The sequence below is a fragment of the Brassica napus genome, chromosome A5 (assembly GCF_020379485.1).
Source record: "Brassica napus cultivar Da-Ae chromosome A5, Da-Ae, whole genome shotgun sequence".
NCBI lineage: Eukaryota > Viridiplantae > Streptophyta > Magnoliopsida > Brassicales > Brassicaceae > Brassica > Brassica napus.
The window spans coordinates 14944755-14962106 of record NC_063438.1 but is presented as its reverse complement, the minus strand read 5'-3'; the positions used below and the strand labels follow the sequence as shown (position 1 = coordinate 14962106).

Genomic DNA, 17352 nt, shown 5'->3' with positions numbered 1-17352 from the left:
AGAGAAGCATATTCCAAATTGTCTTTTAGTTAAACCACGTAGCGATAGTTACAGACTTAAACCAGTTCTAATATATATATGTGATAGTTAGACTGTTTATTGGAGATGCAGAGATAACACACAAAAATGGAGAGGGGAGAAGGAGCTATGCATGTAGCCATGTTTCCATGGCTTGCTATGGGTCATCTTCTTCCGTTTTTCCGTATGTCCAAGTTGCTTGCGCAAAAGGGTCACAAGGTCTCCTTCATATCGACACCAAGAAACATCGAGAGACTTCCCAATTTACCATCAAGCCTCTCTTCCTTCATCACCTTTGTCTCTTTCCCTCTCGTTCCCTTCCCCGGCTCAACTCCTGGCTCCGAATGCTCCATGGACGTGACTTACAGCAAGCAACCGTCTCTCAAATCCGCCTTCGATCTCCTCCAGAAACCTTTGACGGAGTTTCTCCAAGAGGAGTCTCCGGACTGGGTCATATATGACTACGCTGCTCACTGGCTTCCTCCAGTTGCGGCGGAGCTGGGAATCTCGAAGGCCTTCTTCAGCATCTTTAACGCAGCCTCTCTCTGCTTCTTGGGACCGCCATCGTTGTTGTTAGAAGGGGTCAGATCTACGCCGGAAGACTTCACGGTCGTGCCGCCGTGGATCCCGTTCCAATCGAACATGGCATATCGTTATCACGAAGTGACTTTGGTCGGTGACAAGAGGGGGAAAGATACGAATGGAGTCTCTGATTCTGCACGGTTCGGCTACTCGATCTCTGAGTCTGATGCGGTCTTCGTCCATACCTCGACGGGATTTGAACCAGAGTGGCTTGGTTTACTAAAAGATCTGTATCGAAAACCCGTGTTTCCGACAGGGTTTTTGCCAACCGATACTGAAGACGAAGTCGAAGGAGATAAAACATGGGTTGGTATAAAGAAGTGGCTCGACAAGCAGAGCATTAACTCAGTTGTCTACGTGGCACTAGGTACCGAGGCGAGCCTTCCTCCAGCAGAGTTCACCGAGCTCGCTCATGGGTTGGAGAAATCAGAGGTGCCTTTCTTTTGGGTTATAAGAAACGAGTCACAGATTCTAGATGGGTACGTGGAACGAGTTGCTGGACGTGGCATGGTTAATGTTGGCTGGGTTCCTCAGGTCAAAATACTGAGTCACAGCTCGGTGGGCGGGTTCTTGACGCACTGCGGCTGGAACTCATTGGTGGAAGGGTTAGGGTTCGGCCGAGTACCTATCTTGTTCCCGGTGTTGAATGAGCAAGGGCTCAACACTAGGCTGTTGGAGGGGAAGGGACTTGGTGTTGAGATCCCTAGAGATGAGGAAAAAGGCTCGTTTGATTCTGACTCGGTGGCTCACTCGGTTCGATTGGCAATGGTTGATGATGCAGGCGAGTCCATTAGGGCAAAAACAAAGCTCATGATGGGTTTGTTTGGGAACATGGATGAGAATTCTCGCTACGTCGACGAACTTATCGGATATATGAGAAGTAAATAGTATAACACGTCTCATTGCAAGTTCGCAAATCGAAATGATTAGTCGTACTAGTAGGCATGTAATATTTCCATATGGTTTTCTGTTATTTAATATCTTGCATTAGTTTATCTTAAAAGAACAAGATGATGTGATACGCTACGTCTGTGTTTAGTTTAATTAAATACCATTCAACTTCTTTTAACAGTTGATAAGTAAGTTTAGAAAAATGTTATTTTAGTTTTGACCAAAAAAAAAAAAAAAAAAAGAGAAAAATGTCATTTTAGTAGGTGGGAAAAAATTGTTAATGGTACTCAAATTGAATTTTGGTTCCATTTAGATTCCGTTTTAGAACTTCTCAGTTTTGAAGAAGCAATTAGATATTTTTTGGTGATGAGGCATTGACTTTGTATTGGCTTCAGATCAAAACGCTTGCCATGCCATCAAGACAAACTCCATATGTTATTATCTGTCTTGACTGTATGCGCCAATGCAATTAATCGTGTAAAATATATGTTGATTCAGTCATGTTACAAAGAGTCGAAGACCTTTCTTTGTTAAGAAGAGAGTAATTTGCTTAACAGGTTCTTAATTTTTTTTAGTTAAAAGTTAAGAGACACGTTCTTATATTCCGCTAAGAATTTAATTTTAAGAACCTTTCATTAAACGTGTTCTTAGCAGTCTCCTCAGAGATAAAATTGATATATTCCTTGAATGAAACAAAACATCGTTTGTCCTACTGAGTATTATAGAATTTTTTTTTGTCATCTATTGATCTAATATTAAGAAGAGTATACACAAAGTCAACAAAAGTTTGCAATCTTTCTCGAGTCATAAACCGGTAAGGTGATATGCACACTATCCGGAGCCAAAGTTTAGCAAAGACACTAAACCCATAAACTAGGCTAAAAGAAAAAGTCAAAGTTGAGGTGAAGCCAAGGTCGACAAAATTGTTTTTAAATTTATTTATTTACATATGTCTACAGTAACTTAAATGTTTTTGGACCTTATTTTTAATTTTCTTTTACAAAAATTAGATCATTTTATTACTATTTATGCAAAAAAAAAAGTTTAGGCCCTAGAGTGAACACCCCCTTGCCCCCCTCCACTCCTATGCCGGCTCTAGGAGGAGCATGGTGGAGAAACACAATAAACTGCAGGAAAAGAAACGCTAAACTAAGCCGAAAAAGAGATGAAAGTGAAAGGGATGAACGTTTAATTATTTGAGTTTGAAAAATGATTTCCAGGAACGCAACTACCATATGGGAACAAGCTCAGACACCAGATATAAAACAAGTAATCCCGAAAACCCGCTCAAACACACTAGTGAGTGAATTAAAGAAAAAAATAATAATTTATTTATTATTACTGGTCTTTCTTTTCCTACAAGTTTATTTCTTAGGATAGAGTGAATTAAAAAAAAAAGAATAATTATATTGAAAGGAAATATTAACAAAAAAATTTAATATATAAAAGGGATTCATGCTCAAAACTCAGCCTATCCACATCTGCAAATTAAATGAGCAAGTGGGGAGTTACTTCTCATGTGACAAACCTTGTATGCCATTGCAAGTTGTTACTAGGCCTGTTATTGGCCCGAAAATATATAAACCATTTAGTCCAAATATATCATTATATTTTTTTTTACTTTGAACTAATTTGTAACGAGTGTCGACGGCTTTAATGTATTGATAACTTGTTGCTCTTTTCCGGTGTAACAGAATTGACTATTAGAATCCCTCTTCAAAGATCCTTGATTACTCATCAGTGGTAACACAACTTAACTCTCCACCTCCTTCCTCTTTAACCTATAAAAACTCGATACATCAAGACTGTCTTTAATGACCTGATCTCTTTTACGTTTTGGATTGACCGTATCATCTCGGTGCTGTTGGACTTTAGTTCTTCATGGTTGAAGGGCATTTGAAATGTTGGACTGGATTCTCAAACCGGATTTAGAGTTGGGTGAAACCCACCTCCAATAATAACCTTCGGAGTCCAGTCTGTCTCATATCGTTGGCCAAATCGGATATCGATTCCAAGCTAGGTGATGTAATTGAGACCAATGGCTTGTGAATCTTAAAATTTGGTTTAAGATTCTGGTTTATGGCGTTAATTGGTTATATGAACTAAGATTTGATGTAAATAAAAAGATTTGATTTTCCTTTCTTGGGAACCGAATCGTTCCGAAACAGGTAATCATTTTTTTTTTTTTTTTGAGAGATTAGACCTTTTGCGTTCCTTTTTTGTTGCTATTGTGTCTTTTTGGTGTAAGGGTTTACTTCTTAAATGTTATAAGTTGGATTGTGGGAATTCGGCCAAAAAAAACCTTAACTTTACACGAATTGCCAAAACAAACATGAACTTTGGGGCTGGCCAAAAAAACACCAAACTTTCATTGACTTTAGAATTAATTAACAATGTTTTCGCTGACTTGCCAATTTAGCACGCCGTCAACAAATTTAACAGAAATATTTGACGTCGTTTATTGTTGACGTTAAGTGAAACGACGTCGTTTCATCGACGTCGTTTTACACGATTTGAAATTAAAAATATGTAAACCCATGGATTCGAACCCAGGTTGGTTGGTCAAATGGGAATGTATTTTACCACTGGGCTACAGGCACTTTCAATGTATTTACTAACATGTTTACTTTTATAAAATTAATTTAAAAATTAAAATTAAAAATAAAATTTTATTTTTCTTTTTAAAAAATAAAAACTCTTCCAAAATTTTCTAAAAACTTAAAAAGATTTTTAAAATTCCAAAAAATTGAAAAAATAAAGAACTTTTTTATAAAATTAATTTTGAAATTAAAATAGAAAATAAAATTTTATTTTTTCTTTTCAAAAAAATAAAAAATCTTCCAAAATTTTCAATTTTTTTAATACATTTGCTAAAAGTTGAAATTAATTATACACACATAAAAAGTTGATAATTCTAACTTTAATTTTTTGCATTTTATTATAATTTTTAAAAATTTGGATTTTTTTTTTAAAAAATGAAAATTTTGGAATTTTTAAAGAAAAACAAATATTTAGTTTTAATTCAAAATTAATTTTATGAAATTTTTGGAAGATTTTTTTATTTTTTTTAAAGAAAAATATTTTATTATTTTTTTAAAGAAAATAAAATTTTATTTTCAATTTTAATTTCAAAATTTATGTTATAAAAAATTTCTTTATTTTTTTCAAATTTTTGGAATTTAAAGTTTGTTTTAATTTTTTAGAAAATTTTGGAAGAATTTTTATTTTTTATAAAAATCTTCTTTATTTTTTTAATTTTTTTATTAATTTTAAAGATCTTATTAAGTTTTTTAGAAAATTTTTTATAAAAATCTTCTTTATTTTTTTAATTTTTTTGGAATTTTAAAGATCTTATTAAGTTTTTTAGAAAATTTTTTATATTTAATATGTACCAAATAAAAGTAAATATGTTAGTAAGTACATTTAAAGTGCCAGTAGCCCAGTGGTAAAACACCTTCTCACTTGACCAACCAACCTGGGTTCGAATCTAGGGGTTTACATATTTTTAATTTCAAATCGTGTAAAACGACGTCGTTTCATCTCATTTGAAAACGACGTCGTTTCACTTAACGTCAACAATAAACGACGTCAAATATTTCTGTTAAATTTGTTGACGGCGAGCTAAATTGGCAAGTCAGCGAAAACATTGTTAATTAATTCTAAAGTCAATGAAAGTTTGGTGTTTTTTTGGCCAGCTCCAAAGTTTATGTTTGTTTTGGCAATTCGTGTAAAGTTGAGGTTTTTTTTGGCCGAATTCTCGTTTTCTTATACATTTCTCTGATATTTGATATTTTTCATTTTCTCTGTTTATTGAACCCGTTTTCTCCTTTGTTCATTTTTGACTTCTTAAGAACTCTCCTCCTAATAGATTTTTTTTGTTAAGTGTAGACTTTGAAATGATAAAATGGTAAAATAAAATTTTGATTTGTTATTTGGTCATATGGACATAATGGTAATTATACTAATTACTTAGATTACTTTGTAATTGATTTAATAGGATGTTTAATTTTGCATTTGTATTGAAATTTTAAGTCATATTTGATCAATTCTCCATTTTTTAAATTGTACTTTTGTTTTAGTAAGATAGATAGTGGGGTGGTTAAGTCTCTATAATAACCGTTTCAGTTTATAGTTTGCAGAAATGGAATGGGCATGTGCTACAGCCAGTGTTCAAAAAAGTGCTAGGCGCTAACCAGACGGTGATACTATGCCTAGCCTCTAAAACGAATAATCGAACACTAATTAATTATGCACCCTAGGTGTTTATAAATTATAATATTATGTTAAATATATATAACATTTTGTATTAATTATTATTATTTATTACTGATAAATTTTATATTGTTTTATTTTCATAAAATATATAATATAATATAATAATTATATAATTGACAAATAATAAATTACTTATTATTACAATAATGTAATTATTTATGCGTTTAGAAGGTAATTACCACGATATTATAAGGGATATCGTCTAAGCACTGCGTAAGCGGCCGCCTAAACCGCGTTTTAGATAACCGGGTTGGCTTGGAACTTATTATCCGAGATCCGGATTCGATCCGAGATCCGCTCCGAAAATAAAATATCCGGGGTGCCCGGATCCGAATCCGGATAGTAAAATCTTGGATCCGTCTAAATCGGATCCTGATATCTTAATTTTTAGGTCCGGATATCCGGATTCAGATCCGTATTTTTAAAACACATTAATTTTTAAATTTCATTAATATTAATATTTGATATATTAATATTTATACATGAATTAATCTTATCTTATAATCTTATCTTATAGTTTTTACAATATTGTAGACATATATAAATATATTTATAAATCTTATATAAATATTTAATTGATGTATTATATTAAAAAAATAGTATTTTTTTTAAAAAAATATTATTTTTACGGATCCGGATCCGGATAATAGAATATCGAGACGGATATCCGAAATCCAGATATCCAAAAACCACGAATTCGACGGATCAGACGGATCCAAATCTGGATACCCTAAATTTCTCGGATATCTGGATCCGTCCCAGGCCTAGGCCTAGGTACAGCTACACAGAATTTCCCAAGAGACCGTTCTATCAGTTTCCACGTATCTTTTTTCATATGATATCAGCTGTAGAAGATTTGAAACAGTAAATTACTGCAATCAGATAATGTTAAACATTATCATTTAACATTATTTCATATAACATTATTCATAATTACATATACCCGGTGACCCAATATATAATCTGGTTTGCGTTTTATGAAGAAACCATTTTTAAAAACCTAATAAAACTTGTAAAGTATTAAAACCCGGAATCCGGCGACGGTTGAACCAGTAGGTAACTTTTACTTTTTCTTTATTAGATTTTTTTAGTTTATGTTATTAGAACCTATTTTGTATTCAAGTTAATTTTTATCATATATAGCTGACGATTAAACTATTTTTTTGCGATTTTTAGATTTTGATGAAGATTTAACTATGCCACTTGAAGAAAATGAAGTTAACAATTTTGTATTAGTTTATTTTTGTTATCGACAATCTATTATAATTTGATGTTTTACTTTTGTTTTATTTTGGATTTAAAGTATAATTTTATTATTCACATTTTAAATACTTATGGATTTTAAATCTTGATATTTTTATTAGATGCCATTACTCCTAACTTGTTACAAAAATTGTTAAATAGTCTAAATTATGTTTTGATATTTTGTATATCAAATAAAATAAAACTAAGAAACTAAAGTAAAGTATTTCCAATTTTTTTTTAAAAAACATAAAGTTTTTAAAGAACAAAAAGTATATATCATATTTTTAATAGCCAATAGATTAATATATATATATATATATATATATATATTTTTTTTTTTTTTGTCATCAACTTATACAGACTCATATAGACTCTGTGAACCATGTTGGGAGATTTGCATCCATGTGAACGACGAAAGACGGTTGCTTCCTTGCACTGCGTGCTAGGTTGTCCGCCTTGGTATTGTGCAAAGTCAAACATGTACTAATTGAAAACAATTATAAATATTACTCCCTCTATTCCTAAATATAAGATGTTTTGGTAGGAACACACATATTAAAAAAACTACTTTTTGCCTATAAAGTATCATTAAAACTATAAATTAATGGTGTTCAACCAATTACAAAATAGACTATTAAAATATGATTGAGTTCACAGTTTTTAATAAAGTAAAAGTTACCTAGAAAATTAAAAACATCTTATATATTAGAACATCAAAATCCAGTAAAACATCCTACTTTTAGGAATATAGGGAGTATATATTTGAAACTAAAATAACATCCGCGCATGTGCGCGGATCAAAGTCTAGTTTATGGATTAAATGCAGTGTTTTGAAACTCAACCCGGACATGCGATCGAACCGGTAAACCAGTGACCCGATATAAAATCGGGTTTAAATTTTATGAAGAAACTATTTTAAAAAGAGAAACCTAATAAAACTTGTAAAAAATATTAAAACCTGGAATCCAGCGGCAGTTGAACCAGTAGGTAGCTTTTACTTTTTCTTTCTTAAATATTTTTTAGTTTATGTTATTAGAATCTGTTTTGTATTCATGTTAATTTTTATCATGTATAGTGACGATTAAACTATTTATTTGTGAATTTTAGATTTTGATGAAGATTTAACTATGACACTTGAAGAAAATGAAGTTAACGATAATATAGAGAACCAAAACAGTGAATATGATTTTGTATTAGTTTATTTTTGTCATCGACAATCTATTATAATTTGATATTTCACTTTTGGATTTAAATTATAATTTTATTATTCACATTTTAAATACTTATGGATTTTGAATCTTGATATTTTTATTAGATGACATTACTCCTAACTTGTTACAACAATTGTTAAATAGTCTAAATTATTTTTTGATATTTTGTATATCAAATAAAATAAAAATAAGAACGTAAAGCAAAGTATTTTCTAATATTTTTTTTTTAAAATATAAAGTATATATTATATTTTTAATAGCCAATATATTATTATATAAAAATTAATTAGTTAATTAGCATGTGATTTGCACGTGGTGGACCAAATAATCCGGTGACCCGGAAAATTATCCAGTTCAGTATCCGGGACGAGTTTAAAAACCTTGATTAAATGTATTCGACAAAAAAAGTTGAAGTACAATTTTATTTTCATTTACATTTTTGTTAATTACACATCAACTAAGACCACCTCCATCGGAGGTTTTGACTAAGGAGTTCTAGAGCATAACTTAAAAAAAATAAATCAAAAATGCATTCACACAACAGAACCGCTGTCAAAGCAGGGACTTTAAGAATTGATTAAAACCCCTGACGTGTCCAGTTTGTATAGGCTAATCATTAAAGACAAAAGGGAAAAAATTATTCTCTCTCTCTCTCTCTCTTCGTCGATTCTTCTTCGTTCTTCTTCCTTCTTCTTTCGTTCTTCTTCCTTCTTCTCTATTTGCATGTCACGAAACCGATCGATCACTGCCTCCTCCTCCAATTCCGTCAATGGAATCACCGTTGAGGTTCAAATTTTTTGATTTTCTTGTATTGATTTGAAGCTCGTCTAGTGAATTGGGTTGATACAAATCGATTTGAGAATAGATTTGGCTCTGTGCATCTCCTCTGTTTGTCTATCTTTACACGACTTGGTTCCATCGATTTGGTTCCAAAACTCGTTGTATTCGAGAGACCCGGGAGAGAGGAAGAACATGGAACCAAATCGATGTAATAAGAGATAAAGCTATGGTGGGTTTGAGGTTAGTACTTTTTTTCCGTTTGGTTTGAGGTTAGAGATAAAGCTATGGTGTGTATAGAGAGAGCTTCTGATTGTGTATAGAGATAGCTTCTGATTTTGTTCAATGGTTTGTATAGAGATAGCTTCTGATTTTGTATAGAGATAGCTTCTGATTTTGTTAGGAGATAGCTTCTTATTTGTTCAATTGTTTGTATAGAGATAGCTTAATCTTGAAATGCAATCTGTTTTATTCTTGCAGAGAGAACACTCCGGTGGAAACGTTAACGCAAAGGTCTGATAATGTTCATCACCCACTCTCTGGCAGAGACGGATCAAACTTGGGCAAAGCATCTTTTCTTCATTTAATTTGGCAAGAGGTTAGTAGAGTTTTCTTTTAGTGTGTTAGATTGGAAAGCTGGTAGGAGTGCTTTGCATTAACTTGTCTTGGTTAGACAGTGATTAGGTTGGGCGTTAGACAGTCATTAGGTTGGTAGGATTGCTTTACATTAAGTTGTGTTGGTTGATTTGTTTGAAAAGAAAAGAACTGAAGAATGTACGAGTTTTGGTTGATTTGTTTCGGTTGTTATAATGTTGCATTCAATATATGAAACTACGTAGAAAGTTTTGTGAAATTAGTAATAGACATAAGTCAGCATCACATTAATTCACACATCTCTCTGATGAGACTAAATGTATATGAGTTTTTACTGCAATTGAGCGAAATTGCAATTCCCTGCTTTGAACAACATCAGCCACAAATTCTTCACCATGAGACAACGATTTCACCAAAAATTGAGCGCAATTGCAAATTTGCAACAAATGATTTCACCAAAAATTTCACAAAATATTTCTGTTTCTCTTACCATTTCACCAAAAACATTTCTGTTCTAAATGGCTTCTTCCTCTTCTAATATGCTTTTATGTCATTTTTCTTAAAAAAATTTATGTATGCTTTTATTTTAAATCATTCAACTTTAAAAAAAAAAAAATTAAGAACCCCTATGAGGTTCTCCCATTGGAGGAAGAAAAAATCAATTTAACTAACATAGGTTCTTAACTTCCCAAATCACCAAATTAACTACTACTTTATTCATAAGAATCCATTAGAGGTTCTTACCAATAGACTTGCTCTAAATATTTTTGTAACGTAGTTCTCATTGAAAAGATTAGATGACTAACCCATGAAATTCCATCTTTGCCAAACTTATATTTTAGATTTCTTTTTTTCTTAATTCTATTTTTATGCATACACATAATAAATTTAATATGTTAAAATGATAATAAATACAACGAACTATGATCTAAAATCACTATATCTGATTTCTTTCTTAAACAATATATTCAAATAGGATTATTTCACAGAAATAAATTAAAATTTATTAATGAAATGTCAAGTAATATATTAGAGTAACATAGAATAAGTAAAGAAGAAAGAAGAAAGAAAAAAGAAAAGGAAAAATATTAATAATTATATATTTATTTTCTGTTGCTTTAGGTGTCTCTTTAATGAAAGGAGGTAAAGTAATACCATAAAACAAGAAAAGACGAAACATTTGAGTAAGATTTGGTTTTCCATTTAAGAAAAAAAAGTAATAAGAGTATTGCGCAAAAAAAAAGAAGTAATAAGAGTAAGAGAAAAAGACTAGGATAGCACTAAACTAAGTTTTTGTTCCCAAAGTAGCACTCAAGGCTCAAATTCACAAAAATAGGTTTCATTAAAGAGGTAAATATATACTTATACCCCTTGGGTTAATTAATCCAAACCTTAGGGTTTAGAGTTAAGGGGTGTGGTTTTGGAATTAAGGTTTAAAATTTTATAAAAAATAAATACTAAAATAAAAAATAAAATTTTAAAAACAGTTTCAAAAAGTATTTTTAAATTATAAAAATAAAATTAAAAAAAAAAAAAAAAAATTCGAAAAACAATTCAAGAAAAAATTTATAAAAATTTCGAATCTGAAAACATATAATCTGAAACTATAAAAATTTTTTTTTTTCATTTTTGTATTTTTATTTTATTTATTTATTTATTTATTTTAAACCAAGGGTATTATGGATATTTTACCCTTTAATGAATGTCATTTTTGTGACTTTCTCCTTCTAGTGCTATTTTTGAGACATAAACTTCAAAAGGTGCTATTATTGACAATTGCCCTAAGAGTAACTGTCTTTTTTTTTTTTTTTTTGGTCATTGAGTAACTGTCTTTTACTCTATACTTTTACTCTTTAGAAATAAAAAAAAAAACTAAAATTGTTCAAAAAAAAAAGAAATAAAAACTTATCAGAGACAATAAGAAGAAGAAAAAAAAACATGACAAAAAAATATCGACCGTCAATTAAACAAATGGGCCAAGAAGAGATGTCGTCCAAAGACACGTTCAAGGTACACGACGACAAACAAAACACTTCTATAACCACGGGACCCACAAACTGGGCAATGTTCAGAGGCAAATCTCAGCCGTGGATTCTTAGCAAGTGGAAGAAACGTACGCACGAAAACGTCCTTCTTCCCAGATGAAATTTAAGAGCCTCAGGATTGAAGGCATATTCTCGGAGAATGCCATTGCCCACTCTCATGTGATGGAAATCGCATCCATAGGCAAACTCAACTACTGTAATAACGCCACGTGTTAAATTTGGTCAGTCCAGCTTCCACTCTCCTCTTTACATAAACGGACCTCCTTCTTCCTCGTTTTCTCCTCACCTCTCTCGCTGTCTGATCACATCTTCATCTGTAAGTTTTCTTCGCAAAGATGTTATCTTTCTGCTGAAAAAGCATCGATTTGTGAGTTCTTCTTCCTGTTGCAATGTTTAGGTGAAAAGGGTCTCTCTCTCTCGCAAGATGGCATATGTGACAGGTTCCCATTTTGTCTCGCTTGTCAACAACAACCATGGAGGAGCTTCAGGCTCTGAGGCCAACGCCAATCTGTCTCAGATCAGCTTCAAGTGTCAATCCATGACTCACTGTGGGCTAAGATCCTTCAACATGGTGGATAGGCTTCAGAGGAGATGTCAAGCCAAAGCTGTTTCTGCTAAATCCTCAAAGGGATTACAGCAGAATGCTCCTAAAGCTAAACGTGTGGGTAAGATTGTGTGTGAGAAAGGCATGTCTATGATCTTTATTGGTGCTGAGGTTGGTCCATGGAGCAAAACCGGTGGCCTTGGTGATGTCTTAGGTGGTCTTCCTCCAGCTCTCGCCGTAAGTTCAATATATATATATGCATGACGTCTTTGATGGACCATTATGTTTATGTTTTTTCTTTTTTTTGTTAGGCAAGAGGCCACCGTGTGATGACAGTATGCCCTCGGTATGACCAATATAAAGATGCTTGGGACACCTGTGTAGTGGTTCAGGTACATTGTTACTCTTATATGGACCTTCAACAACAATCAAGCATCTCGTAATGTTATCTGCTGATAATGATGTAGATAAAAGTTGGAGATAAAGTTGAGGACGTGCGTTTCTTTCACTGCTACAAACGAGGAGTTGATCGTGTCTTTGTCGACCATCCACTCTTCCTTGCAAAGGTTTGTTTTCTTGTTTACCTAATCAACAAGATCATTCAAGCTATGATCTCACAGAGAATACTAAGGTAGGTTGTGGGCAAAACTGGATCCAAAATCTATGGTCCTATAACTGGAGTAGACTACACTGACAACCAACTCCGGTTCAGTTTGTTGTGTCAGGTAAACACTCTTTCCCTTCTTGTTTCTCAATCTTGGTTTGTTTTCTGTGTCAAGACCGAGCTCCTTCCATCTTTATGAGATTTTTTTTCTCTATCAAGTGCCAAGTTAGAGAGAATATTAGAGAATGATCACTTAGATTTAAATCCTACCTTCTTAGGCTAACCAATCATCTCAAATCTTACAACCTATCTTGTTAAACTCCATTTGGCTGAAACTTGAAGCCCAAAAAGAAAACTGTTTTTTGAAGATAGCTACTTCAGAATCTGTGTTTGAACAACATATGATAACTTGATTTACTTTTGGTCGTTGGCAGGCTGCTCTTGAGGCACCACGGGTTCTAAACCTGAACAGCAGCAAGTATTTCTCTGGACCATATGGTGAGAATGGTTTTCAATTTCTTGTAAAAGCTTTTGAAAACACTCTGCATTCTGAAAAGAAAAGGGATTGTAAACCAATCTATGATGTTATTATAGGGGAAGATGTGGTGTTTGTTGCCAATGATTGGCACACTGCTCTCCTTCCTTGTTACCTCAAGTCTATGTATCAGTCACGCGGAATCTACATGAATGCAAAGGTAAATGAACTTTTTGTACTCCTTTGTTACGGTAGCTAGATACTTGGTTTGCCAAAATCATAGACAGTAACATCAACTAATCTATAGTCGTCTGATCTAACAGGTTGTGTTCTGCATTCACAACATAGCCTACCAAGGAAGATTTGCCTTTGACGACTTTTCTCTTCTCAATTTGCCTGACAGCTTTAAGAGCTCTTTCGACTTCATGGACGGGTACTAATTCCTTAAAAAAAAACACACATTAGTACACTCTCTCTGTCCTTAGCTTGATATCTGTGTTCTTGTTCCGTGTACAGTTACGAAAAGCCAGTAAAAGGAAGGAAGATCAACTGGATGAAGGCTGCGATTCTAGAAGCATGGCGTGTCTTAACAGTTAGTCCATACTATGCTCAAGAGCTCATCTCTGGGATCGATAGAGGCGTGGAGCTGCATTCATACCTTCGAATGAAAACAGTTTCTGGAATTATTAACGGCATGGATGTTCAAGAATGGAACCCGGCTACTGACAAGTACATCGATATCAAATATGACATTACCACTGTAACGGAAGCTAAGCCACTGATCAAAGAAGCGCTTCAGGCCGCTGTTGGACTTCCAGTGGACAGGGATGTCCCTGTGATCGGTTTCATTGGGAGATTGGAGGAGCAGAAGGGCTCTGATATTCTCGTGGAAGCTATCTCCAAGTTCATGGGCCTCAATGTTCAGATGGTGATCCTTGTAAGTAGTGGACTTGCGTTCACAAACTTTTTGAATCTTGTCTGATGAAGTTTTTATGACAGGGAACCGGTAAGAAGAAGATGGAGGCTCAGATTCTTGAACTCGAAGAGAAGTTCCCAGGGAAGGCGGTTGGAGTGGCGAAATTCAACGTGCCATTGGCTCATATGATCACAGCAGGAGCTGACTTCATCATTGTCCCCAGCAGGTTTGAGCCGTGCGGTCTCATTCAGCTGCACGCCATGAGGTATGGAACCGTCCCTATTGTGGCATCTACTGGTGGGCTTGTGGATACTGTTAAAGATGGCTTCACAGGTTTCCACATTGGAAGATTCAACGTCAAGGTAGCTAAACTTACACGCTGCGGTTTCTTCCGACATTACAAGTAATTGTGTCTTACAATGTTTTTTTTCTCTGTGTGTGTGTGTGTTTGTAGTGTGAAGTTGTGGATCCAGATGATGTGATTGCAACAGCAAAGGCTGTAGCTAGAGCTGTTGCAGTGTACGGTACACCCGCTATGAATGAGATGGTCAAGAACTGCATGGACCAAGACTTCTCCTGGAAGGTCCGTTTCATTCGTTTATCTTTTTGCTTGGTTTGCGCTAATGGAAACTGATTTGACGTTTATTGATGGATGCAGGGACCAGCGAGACTGTGGGAGAAGGTACTATTGTCACTAGATGTTGCCGGAAGTGAAGCTGGAGTCGAAGGTGAAGAAATAGCTCCTCTGGCGAAGGAGAACGTAGCGACACCTTGAGAATGTGAGTTTTGAGGAAAACCGTGTTTGGTGGAAGAAACTAGGACTAGGGAAGACACGAGTAAAATTAATGTGTTACGTTACCTGTGGTTATGTATATATACGGGAGATGTTTCAATTCTAAAATAATAATAAGTGCATGTTCGTTTAATCATCCGGAGCCCCGAGGGAAGCTGTGAAAGTGTAAAGACGACAACTAGCTAGCTACATCGATAATCGAACAAGGGTAATGGAAGAGAATATGTTCCTTTGCCCAATAGACAACCATATCTTTTTCAAATCTAGTGATGCGTTTGTTTTCTATGCGGGATTTGAATGTCACGTTACAATGTTCGGACTCTTTTTTTTTTGTCAACTGAATTTCATTAAAAGCCCAATGCGCATTACATATGATATTATAGATACTGAGGCCCAACACGGAGGACTTGGATCCCCGTCCCATTACGGTTGGAGCAAGCACGTAATTACCCCCCCAAAGCGCGCAGCAGATTCTTCGATTGACAAGTAGACTGGGAAGAATAATAGAATTCAGAGCGCTGACTTCAAAAGACAATCTAGAAGATCAATGTTTTATTAACACAACTCAAAATCAAAGTTAAACGAAAGAGACATGTGGTGGACCTGTTGATTTTAAATTGAAACACAACAAAAAAATTGCCTTAGCAAAGTGAAATCCGATAACAGAAAGGGTAAAAAAAAATATAGAATGGACCTCTTGTTTTTCTATTTAAAAAATGAATTAAAAATAATTCGAAAATAGAAAAAAAAGACCATGAAACCTAAGAACTTCAGTTTATTTACAAACCCAACCACCATAACCCATCAACCCGATCCGACCCAACTTGCTAACCCTAAATTCCCAATCTCTCATTTTCGAATTCGAAACTTCCTTCCCCAACCACGATCTTCATGATCTCATTCATCTATCTCTCATCTCGAATCCCTCTAATTAGTAATCAAACTCATATTCAAGCATCAATAATCTTAAATCGGATCTCTATCTCTGATTTCGTGTGCGCCATTGAACAATGTCGCCAGAAACGAGATGTGTATTTTGACATATTTAATGTCAGTACATGATCATTTGCTGTTTTTTATAGATTATATGAAGTCTTATATTGGTCTTTAAGAACTTTGTCGCCGTTCACCAAAAATAAATTTAAGCTTAGAAAGTGGAACTCAATGAATTCCAATGTATACACTCCCCAATCACTACGGCTCTTGTTTTGTTTAGGAAGGGCATCAACACACATATGACTAAATATAGTGTGATATCTAGAATATCAAAATGATTCTGTTAGTCGGTGACTGCACAGCTTTGACAATCCAAAGGATGAGGATGGTTAATGGTTTCATGTCCTTGTTATGATATATTCCCGCACAATTAAAGACTTCAATTATTTAAGTAACAAAATTTATGCACAAAGAGAGCCAGTGGTTACCATGGACAAAAACCGGAACTTATATGCCAACGTCTCACACTAGTCTCGTTCTTTCATGTGAAGGCAGATCGCCAGTGCTATAATGGTGTAACAAACAATATACTTTGAATTTTTATCCTTCAAAAATATTAGCATGTCTTTATGATTTGAAAACTGAACAAGGAGCTCAAGAAAGCCATCCAATCTGGATTTCATAGCCGCAATTTAGTGTTGTACTAATTCAAAGTCTTTCATCACTTTATTATACTCATCCCGAAAAGTTGTCTTCACTATCTTTGGAATTGCCAGTTTGCATGTGTTGTTTATCTTCTGAATTTCTGTTTCAGTATTCTTTTCGATTTTGGCAACTCGAATCCATACTTATAAAAAATGAAAAAACATTAAAATATAATTAGACAATCAAAAATTAACAATTCATGTAATTCAACACAAAGAAAATCACATACTTCATATTACAATCGGCAATCAAACACTATCAAACCTGACCAAATCACAACAAAAAGTTTATATATCCTAAACTGGTCTCTCTCAAATTCACATAGATGTCTTATACAATTTCATATATCTACACATGAACATTACGTCAATCTAACAAGAAAAAAAAAAGGTTCGAGAAAACCATAACCGTAAATTACTGATAAGGAAGAATGGCAGTGGAAGAAGAAAAACAGGAGAAGGGAAATGGGATACTGGTCATCACCGGCAACGAAAAGTGATTTTTCACCATTGATTAACTCTGATTTTCAAAGATGAAAAAACCGAAAGAGATAGATGACAAATAAACCGATGAGAAGGAAAAGGGAAGGAGGAGTGGTGAAACTTGGTAAAGAGAGGAGGAACAAGGGTTGAAGTGGAGATTAGTCTCACTGGTGAACAAAGAGATTCAGAGCAGCATACAAATTGACAGCTAAGGAGAGTTGCCTAAAATCAGGTTTGAGTGAATAAGGTTTTGCAGGAT

The 17352-nt window shown here is 34.0% G+C and overlaps 2 protein-coding genes across 5 annotated transcripts; both read left to right on the top strand.

Annotated features, from left to right (window-relative positions):
- LOC111212541 (UDP-glycosyltransferase 91C1-like) lies at positions 1-1671 on the top strand. The gene has a single exon (XM_022714096.2). The coding sequence runs from the start codon at positions 127-129 to the stop codon at positions 1486-1488; it is 1362 nt and encodes a 453-aa protein (XP_022569817.1). The 5' UTR covers positions 1-126; the 3' UTR covers positions 1489-1671.
- Positions 1672-8833: 7162 nt separating this feature from the next.
- LOC111212542 (granule-bound starch synthase 1, chloroplastic/amyloplastic) lies at positions 8834-15103 on the top strand. 4 transcript variants are annotated; one of them, XM_048779552.1, is made up of 15 exons: positions 8946-9008; positions 9088-9242; positions 9480-9597; positions 10716-11954; positions 12036-12419; positions 12494-12574; positions 12650-12748; positions 12818-12907; positions 13221-13284; positions 13381-13481; positions 13585-13694; positions 13778-14198; positions 14261-14539; positions 14632-14760; positions 14836-15103. In XM_048779552.1, the coding sequence occupies exons 5-15, from the start codon at positions 12063-12065 to the stop codon at positions 14950-14952; spliced, it is 1848 nt and encodes a 615-aa protein (XP_048635509.1). In that variant the 5' UTR covers positions 8946-9008; positions 9088-9242; positions 9480-9597; positions 10716-11954; positions 12036-12062; the 3' UTR covers positions 14953-15103. The 4 variants fall into 4 exon arrangements, with proteins under 4 accessions (XP_048635507.1, XP_048635508.1, XP_048635510.1 ...); XM_048779551.1 differs by having other exon boundaries at positions 8839-9242; XM_048779550.1 differs by having other exon boundaries at positions 8834-9242; positions 9480-11954.
- The last annotated feature ends 2249 nt before the right edge of the window (positions 15104-17352 follow it).

Bases quoted from the DNA above. Each gene is read 5' to 3' on its own strand.
- LOC111212541 (XM_022714096.2), top strand. From the start codon at position 127: ATGGAGAGGGGAGAAGGAGCTATGCATGTAGCCATGTTTCCATGGCTT.
- LOC111212542 (XM_048779550.1), top strand. From the start codon at position 12,063: ATGGCATATGTGACAGGTTCCCATTTTGTCTCGCTTGTCAACAACAAC. The intron at 12,749-12,817 runs GTTTGTTTTCTT...ATACTAAGGTAG, and splicing joins ATCCACTCTTCCTTGCAAAG to GTTGTGGGCAAAACTGGATC. The intron at 14,540-14,631 runs GTAGCTAAACTT...GTGTGTTTGTAG, and splicing joins TTGGAAGATTCAACGTCAAG to TGTGAAGTTGTGGATCCAGA.